The 9,725-nt window shown below is 35.0% G+C and overlaps 1 protein-coding gene across 1 annotated transcript; it reads right to left on the bottom strand.

Annotated features, from left to right (window-relative positions):
* Positions 1-578: 578 nt before the first annotated feature.
* LOC134709651 (uncharacterized) lies at positions 579-9,725 on the bottom strand. The gene is made up of 5 exons (XM_063569802.1): positions 9,605-9,725; positions 9,270-9,297; positions 7,091-7,297; positions 6,029-6,141; positions 579-758 (listed from the first exon to the last, which is right to left on the bottom strand). Exons 1-5 carry the CDS (start codon positions 9,656-9,658, stop codon positions 636-638), a joined length of 525 nt encoding a protein of 174 aa, XP_063425872.1. The 5' UTR covers positions 9,659-9,725; the 3' UTR covers positions 579-635.

Raw genomic sequence — 9,725 nt, 5'->3', positions numbered from 1 at the left:
GATCTCTATTTCCTCGAAAATGTCTTATCAAATTGTTTTATTATTATGCAAGATTCAATCATGAAAATTAAAGTCATTGCTGAGACGATCTGTCTATTGAGCTATTGAAAAATGTATTTAATGTTACCATAAGATACATATCCAAAACTTTATTTATTTTTAAGGTATTGATTTTTGAAGATAAAAACATAAAAAACTTTTTCGGCAAGGAATAATTTAGGGGGTGTCTGAAAGCTGTGTCCCGATTTCCGTTTGTCAGTACATGTTGTTGAATTCCTCTTTCGATGACATATGTTCCGCATTATTGTTTTTTCACATATATCATTGACCAAACAAGACGATTTGAGTATGATACCGTTTAAACATTAAAGACAGCTTCAGTTCAGAAATATTATCGAATACTTCAACTACTTGGTTTATTATTGCAGAACGTGTGTTTACCTCTAGATGTCGCTTCTGCGTCTGTTATGTTGGTGGATTGCTATTTCATTGAGGTTTATATAAAGATAGAATTGTTGAGCTTGAAAACTCACTATAGTTAAATACACTAAGTTTATTATTTTATTCATATTGCATCTAGTATAAACTGTTTTAAATATATATGTGTAAATGTTTAATATAAAATTTCTATGTTGTCATAGTTTTGTAAGTGTTGTTAGTTCGAAGTGGCAACGGTCGTACATTTTCTTAACGAATGGAAGATTCAGCATCAATTTTTCCCAGTCACCTGGACTATCTTGGCAAATTAAACCAATAACCTAAAACGAACAAAACATTATAGAATATATTTACTAGGGATCAAAATATGCGACCGATTTTGAGGACTTTTTTTATTCATATATCTTGAATATTTTCATTCAGAAACATTAACGGTGAACATTTGAAATTTTTGTATAGCACTACAAGATGGTTATCAAACATAGTATGTGTTTTCCAGTTTAAGGACATACTGTAAAGAAGAGGTCACCTGTGAAATGGTCCATACAACTATACCACTGGATCTGGCTACCTTATCTTAATATGTAAGCACGAGATTGGTATGTAAGAAATCACCAATTTCTAAATCCAATAAAGTAAAATAACTTTTTTTTTAAAACGGCAGCTAGATTGAGGATTATAGTAATAATTACACTACCACAAAATGTTGACGAAAAGTGAAATCTGACTTGAAAATTGTATAAATCAGTAAAGAATTAATATTTGAATTATTTTATAACTGGAACTTTTGCATGTTTTTTTTTAAATGTTAGCACAGAATACTCGAAGAAGAAAAAATATTAATATAAAGTTCGGACAGAGAAAATGACCAAGTCTATTTGTTTAATTTTCACTTTCAATTTCCTTTCTTCATTTCGAATCAATAAACAACTTGGCAGCGAACTCTTACGTCGCAACACTAACAGTCGCACAACCGGATTTTGGGTATAAGTGTATTTTGGAAAATAAATGTTGTTTTTTTCATTAAAATAATGCTGTAAATTTGAAAATGTCTTATCAATTTCAGCATCTGCTAACGATTCGCATGTTTCTGAATTTAATGAGCATATAATATAAGTGGTATTGCAAGAAAGAAGAAATACCGAGCTGCAAGGAAAATTCAAAAAGGAGAATTACGTCCATTTAAACTGACAAAATCAAACATAATTAACCAACGGAATAAATAAAAAATAAAACATGTGTCTTAATTTTCTCTTTGTACACGCATTTTCCAAAAGTAAATGCTGGGTTGAACCTGGTTTAATAGCTAGCTTAGAGCCCTAATTAATATGGTAGATACGATTCGAATCAATAAACAACTTGGTAGCGAACTCTGACGTCGCAACACTAACATTCGCAAAACCGGATTTTGGGTATAAGTGTCTTTTGGAAAAGAAATGTGGGTTTTTTTTTCATTGAAATAATACTTTTAATTTGAACATGTCGGATCAATTTCGGCAGCTGCTAACGATTCGAATGTTTTTGAATTTGATAAGCATATACTATAAGTGGTATTGCAAGAAAGAAGAAATACCGAGCTGCAAGGAAAATTCAAAAAGGAGAATTACGTCCATTAAAACTGACAAAATCAAACATAATTAACCAACGGAATAAATAAAAAATAAAAAAAGCCCCAGCTATGGGTAAATAGTTGGTCAGATGAAGATCATAGCTCTGTTAAAGCAGTTCATCTAAGAGAAGGACAACTTGATACAAAACCAATGGTTAGATGGGAGTCATAAGCTTTGGTTAGCAGCTTATCTAGAGTAGGAAACCTTGATTAATAAATCCCTGGCCCTCCTGGTAAGGAGGTTTGGCGTCAGGCTAATCACCTTGCCCTGAAAAAAAAAGCTGATTACAGAAACTACAGTCGATATACATGCTTGCCCTTCTAGGGTTGGAGCAGAAGATGTTTTTAATGCAACTGACCGCCATGCGATGCAGAGAATGACGTCTAATAAACCGATACTACTGTTTTCGCCCAAAAAAAGTCACCTAAGTGGCGCAATGGAATGTACGCACAATGTATGAATGTGGAAAATGTGTTCAGATAGCAAAGGAGATGAGAAATTATGAAATAAACATACTTCGCATAAGTGAGGCAAGATGGAACCAAAGTGGAGTTTTGACACTGGTAACGGGTGGGGAGATTCTATACTCTGGAAACCCAAATGAAAATGATTACCACACTAAAGGAGTTGCAATAATGCTTTGAAACACATCAAAGAAGAGCCTGATGGAATGGGAACCAGTAAATGAGAGAATAATGTGGGTGAGACTAAAAGCTAAATGCCAAAACATTTATACAGTGTTATGCATCAACCAATGATGCCGAAGATGATGTATAGGAATGTTTTTATGAACAATTACAACATGTTTGGGACAACATCCCCAAAAGAGACATCAAAATAGTAATGGGTGATATGAATGCTAAGATTGGAAAAGAGAACAAGGACAGAGAGAAAACATTAGGAAAACATGGTCTAGGAGAAATAAATGAAAATGGAGAAAAGCTAGTTGAATTCTGTGAGATGAATGAGCTTGTGATAGGAGGCAGTTTATTTCCACATAAGAACATACACAAGGAGACATGGGAATCACCTGATGGAAAAACAAAAAATCAGATTGACCACATTATTATAAGTCAGAGAAGGAGAAGCTCACTACAAGACGTGAGAGTTATGAGAGGAGCAGATATCAGCTCAGACCACCATCTTATCATAGCCAAAGTAAAAATTAAACTTGCAAAAATGACCAAAGTCGAACAAAAACGTATTAAGTATAATGTGGAGAAGCTACATCTCAAAGATCAATTCCAAATCGAGCTCAGAAACAGATTTGAAGTACTTGAAGATGGGCCAGACCTGGACATAAATAACGAATGGGAAGTGGGAAGAGATATCATCAAGGAAGTGTGTGAAGATGTACTTGGTAGGAAAACTCTACGAAAACTAACAAAAAGAAAGATTGGATGTCACATGGAACGTGAGATAAAGTAGAAGAGAGAAGGAAAATGAAGGAAAAGGTTAACACTGCAAGAATAAGGGCTCAGAAACAAGAAGCACAAAACAAACACCAGCTCCTCAACAAAGAAGTGAAAAAATGTTGTAGGAAAGACAAGAGAGAATATGTAAATGATCTAGCAACTGAAGCAATATTTGCTGCATATAAGGGCGACATCAAAACCTTGTATAATATCCCCAAAACCCTTAGTAGACGAAAAACAGCTAAGTATAAACCAGTAAAGGATAAAGATGGAAAAGTTCTAACCAATCTTAATGAACAGATGGAAAGATGGAATGAATACTTTGGCAATGTCCTGAATAGACCAGAACCAGACCAATCAGTTATAGTAGAGCCAGCTGTGGTAGATTTGAACATTAAAATAAATAACATCAAGAAATATGAAGTGAAAAAGGCCGTCAAAGCACTCAAAAATGGAAAATCTGCAGGCATAGATGAAATACCACCTGAGGTTTTCAAATCTGGGACAATGACATAATCGAATACATGCACAAGCTCCTGAATAAGATCTGGCAGGAAGAAAAGATACCAACAGAATGATTAAAGGGTTTGTTAGTGAAGCTGCCAAAAAAAGGTGATTTAGGGCTATGTGAGAATTGGAGAGGCATAACAATTCTATCAGTAGCTAGTAAAATACTGTGCAGAATTATACTCAGCCGAATAAAAGATGCGATTGATCAGGTACTGAGAGACGAACAAGCAGGTTTCAGATCAAACAGAAGCTGCACTGACCAAATATCAACACTACGTACCATCATTAAACAATCGGTAGAATGGCAATATCCCTCTACATCAGCTTTGTCGATTTTGAAAGGGCATTCGATAGTGTCAACAGAGAAGGGCTGTGGCAACTGCTAAGGCATTATTGGATACCAACTAAAATTGTGAACATGATCAAGGCGTTGTATGAGGATTTCACAGTACAGGTGATACATGAATCATCATTCACCAATCCTTTCCATGTAAATAATGGTGTGAAACAAGGCTGCCTACTCTCCCCTACACTATTCTCGATAGCTATAGACTGGGTAACAAAGCAAGCAATAGACACTACACCAAGAGGTATACAGTGGAACTTCGCACGAAGGCTAGAAGACATAGATTTTGCAGATGATCTGGCTCTGTTATCTCACCGTTTAAAAGACATGAGAGACAAAACCACCGAACTCCATGCAACAGGAAAAAAAATAGGGCTAAAAATCAACATCAAGAAGACAAAAATTATGAAAGTAAAGACCAGAAAAGGAGGAACAGTGTGAATTGAAGGAGAAGATATTGAAGAAGTAGATCAGTTTACTTATTTAGGAAGCATCATGGATAGAACTGGTGGGACAGATGCAGACATCAGGACGAGAATAAGTAAACCTCGACAAGCATTTGCTATGATGAAGCCAGTTTGGAAATCAACAGCATTTACAGAAAACACCAATGTTAAGGCAGTCCTTTTTTATGGCGCAGAGATCTGGAGACTTACAGCAGGGGTACAACATCAAATCCAGGAAAGAACCAACAAGGAACCAGCAACTAAACAGCTAAGGAGGAGAACTTGGCAATGGATTGGGCATACTTTGAGGAAACCTGTAGGTACCATCATTAGACAGGCATTAGAATGGAATCCCCAAGGACATCGGAGACCGGGAAAACCATTTCACAGCTGGAGAAGATCAAGGCACAAAGAGCAGGAAGAAATTGGATATACCTGGACCGAAGCTAAAAGGATAGCCCAAAATAGAGTAAGATGGAAAAAGCGACTGTAGCAGCCCTATGTTCCACAAGGAGCGAAGAGGATTAGGTCAAGTAAGTCAAGTAAGTCAATGAATAAAAAAACATGTGTCTTATTTCTCCCTTCGTACAGGCTTTCCCAAAAGTAAATGCATGGGTTAAACCTGGTTTTGTAGCTAGATAAACCTCTAGATTTTATTATGGTTGTTGATAATTCAGTTGTATTGACAAAATGTGGCGGGTGACCCAAACACACATAATAGTTATCATGCCACCATAACTGTGGAAACACGCACCACAGACATACAGCGCAACTGATTAAAAAAAACATACAACAGACACCAAGAAAAAAAGGTGTTGTTAGTCGAATAATACATTCAATAGAGACGTCACCAAAACAAATCGTGTATGTGAGATTAAATTGACAAGGATGGAGATTAAAAGGTTTAGGTAGTGGATAGTACACACCGTGGTATGTTGATTTGTTCCTAGAAAAATTGTAATGACAAAGCTTCTGCCATTAAATATAAAATCAGTGCCATAATTCCATTATTCATGCAGCGACGCACTAAGGGATCTAGAGGATCCTTGATGTTGATTTTTATCACAATTAATTTTATAAATGCTGCATATACAGCAGCATGTTTTTCGGTATTAGATGCAGTTAAATAAATGCTACAAAGTTTATGAATTGCGGTAGAATCTGAATTTACGACAATGTTCATATACAAATGGTGGTTACTTTTTTATTGTTTAATACTGTTAAATGTAAATTAAAATTATATATTTATATATTCCTACATACCTTTCTCTGCCCAAATACTTTAAACAGTTCTAGGTCTATACCTGCAGCTCTGACAGATAAGGCAGCTGTTGCCTCTTCCTTCCAGATATTCATAAATTCATCTGTTGTCATACCTGAAACGTCAATATTCATTACAAAGATCAATGTTTGAAATTAGAATAACTATCCTAAAAGTTTCTATAATATACTTTAAGAGAGGTTCACATTGATCCGAACTCTGACATCACTATAACTGAAACAGATACAAATAATAATATTTTGTATTTTTCTACATTTCGAATGAAAACTAATTTCCTATCAAATTGAACGTTTGCATTATTTTTCTGCAAATCTGGATAAAAGGAAGGTTAAAACGATACTGAACTCCGGGAAAAATTCAATTGTAAAGTCACTAACAAAATGGCAAATTCAAATGAGAAAACACATCAAACGAATTCACAACAAATGTCATATATCCTGACTTGGTACAGGCATTTTCAAATGTAGAAAATGGTGGATTGAACCTGGTTTTATAGTGCTAAACATCAGTCGCATCAATTCCGTTTTATTTACAACGTTGATAACTAGTATACATCAATAACCAAGGTCACTCCTTCCACTAACCACAATGATGGTCTTAGAATGACGATGATTGCAACAGGAAGACATGGTGAGAGACGGCGGAGAAAAAAATATATTAATATCAATTAAAAGACCAATCGCATTTGTCAATTTGTTCTTTTCTAGAAAACTACTTAACTGCAACTATACGTGAGAACAGAAGTTTAACGTTTCTGATGGATAGAGATTGTGGTTGGGCAACATTGAAAGTTAAGAACTGTCATCAACAACTTGGTTTGAATTGATGGCAATTCCCCAACAGGTCGGGAAAATATGAGGACAATTATTCTAAACGATATAATCTATGGGGTACAATAACTATAAGGTACTAGGGTTCAATCAATGATGAGTGTGACATATGGCCTTGCATGGGTACAGTACAAAATCAAATCAAAGAAAATACTAGCACATTTCATTATTTGTAAACTTTAATATACATGCATGAATAATAAAAATGCATACCGTTGCATTCGGCATTGACATCAAGCATATACACCACCTCTTTAGTAAGCTTTCTTGGTGGAGGTCCAGTCAGTTTACTGTCAACTCCTATTATTTGTGCCCACTCCTCAATTGTCAATAAAGAAGTACATGTAACTTTGAAATTACCTTCTTTCATTATACTGGAACACATGGTACTTACTTCCGCTGGATTTTGAACCTCAAAGACTACAAAACAAATAGAATTACATATAACATAAAAGGAATAAAAAGAGAAACCAAACATGTAGGACTGTAAATCAAACCACATCAATCACCAATTCTCGATTGTTTTTGTAAATATAGACTAACAACAACGAGCAATAAACTGTTTATATATCCTGATATATATAGCACAATAAAAGAGGGACGAAAGATACCAAAGGGACAGTCAAACTCGTAAATCTAAAACAAACTGACAACGCCATGGCTAAAAATGAAAAAGACAAACAGAAAATCAATAGTACACATGCCACAACATAGAAAACTAAAGAATAAACAACACGAACCCCACCAAAAACTAGGGGTGATCTCAGGTGCTCCGGAAGGGTAAGCAGATCCTGCTCCACATGCGGCACCCGTCGTGTTGCTTATGTGATTACAAATCCGGTAAATAGTCTAATTCGGTAGGTCAAATTCATGAAAGGGAAGGGGATTGTAGTTACGACGTAAGGATATAAATAATATACAATGTAATGTGATTGAGTCATACCAATTTTCTGTGTGTACAAATCTGGATCAACGTTTTTTCAAACCATAGGTCGCAAAAGTGAAACTCAAAATGATCTCATTGATAGAGGGTTGCTGCTCAAACGGAAGCTATAAAACAAACTTCTAAATGGTGAAGTTTAAATCATCCCTTCGTTAATGTCAGGGACGTCATCACGAGTTGGTTGACTGTTATGGAATAGCCGTTTCGCAGATGAAAGCAGATATATTCTTAATGTCGTAACTACAATCCTGTCCTCTTTTCACGAAACATGTGACTTACCAAATAAGACTTGTTACCGGGTTAATGCTAGCATGAGCAACACGACGGATGCCACATGTGATGCAGGATCTGCTTACACTTCCGGAAATCACTCCCAGTTTTTGTTTGTGTTGCAAAGTCTTTAGTTTTCTATGTTGTGTGTTGTGTAATATTGTTTAAAATTTTCTTTTTTAGTCATTGCGTTGTCAGTTTATTTTCGATAATGAGTTTGAATGTGACTCTGGTATCTCTAGGATAGAAAAAAAACAATAAATGCATTCAAAATACTGATATGCAAGTATAGGTAGAACTGGATTAAGGTTAGAAATTTGGACTATCGCTTGATAAAGATTTTGTTTGTTAGTGGAGAAAAGTTTGACTAAATACGTGCCTCCTACAAACTCTCAAACATTAACACATTTTGTTTAAATAGATATAAGAAGATGTGGTATGAGTGCTAATGATACACCCCTCTATCTAGTCAGAATTTGTAATAGTAAACAATCATAGGTCAAAGTACGGTCATAAATACGAAGCCTTGGCTAACACCAAACAGCAAGCTATAGAGAGTCCCAAAAATGACTTGTTTAAAACCATTCAAACGGGTAAACCAACATAATCTACATAAAAGCGAGAAACACTTATGAACCACGTCAACAACCGACAACTACTGAACATCAGATTCCTGATTTAGAACAGGTGCAAAAAACTGCAGCGGGTTTAAACGTTTTAATAGGTTCACCTTCACCCTTATCTAATAGTTTAACATCTCAACATAGAAAAAACACTATAAAATATCAATCGAAATGTCTTAACTCAATCAAAAGACATATTAACACAAGTGAACACACACTGAACGAATAAATTCGATCTATGAAACAACGTAAATACAAAATCAATAAAATGAGGGGTTAGTTAAGGTTGGGTTTTTGTGGTTACTTTTGTCTACATGATGCATCGATATCGGATCTAACATTCCGATTCTGACAGACGTTGGTTCATATTCAAGCATCCCGCAAAGCCACTACTATTTTGCACCTTCAAACTTTTGTCTAATGATACATTCTAACAGACTGTCCTAATTGATTTATTTGTGTGTTTGAAATGTTATTATGAAGATAGTTTAAGGCATTCAAAAAACTTCTCCCATGTTATAGTGTCACATTTGTCGCTAAGTAAAAAAATACTTGCATGCCAATATCTTTGGTTCACCAACAACCTGAAAACAGAAATACTACTATGTTCATCCTACATGTACTGTTACTTGTTGTTTTTAATGAACTGCACTGGTTTTTTTTTGGTTTTGTGGGTTTATTGCCATGACTTCGCCGATTTCTTTTTTTTATTTGTAGTGTCCACCTCTTACTTTTCACAATATTATTTTACTCATATTCTTTCTAAAATTAGCTGTACCCTTATTGTTTAGTTTTTACCTTTTACAAAATAGTTTGAAGTGTGAAATGTCAACTGATATCTATAAGCGAAGTATTTAATATGTACAAAATTACATTTGGTAAAATACTCACCCTGAACTTAAACATAGCTTTATTTCCCAGCAAACCATTAACTACTTTAACCATGCTCTCTACGTCCACCTTTTGTTGACATCCTATCTCAATTGTGAGTTTAAAATGTACTGGTTTCGAC

Source organism: Mytilus trossulus, chromosome 3 (assembly GCF_036588685.1).
Source record: "Mytilus trossulus isolate FHL-02 chromosome 3, PNRI_Mtr1.1.1.hap1, whole genome shotgun sequence".
NCBI classification, from domain to species: Eukaryota; Metazoa; Mollusca; class Bivalvia; order Mytilida; family Mytilidae; genus Mytilus; species Mytilus trossulus.
This window is presented reverse-complemented; position numbering and strand designations above follow the sequence as displayed.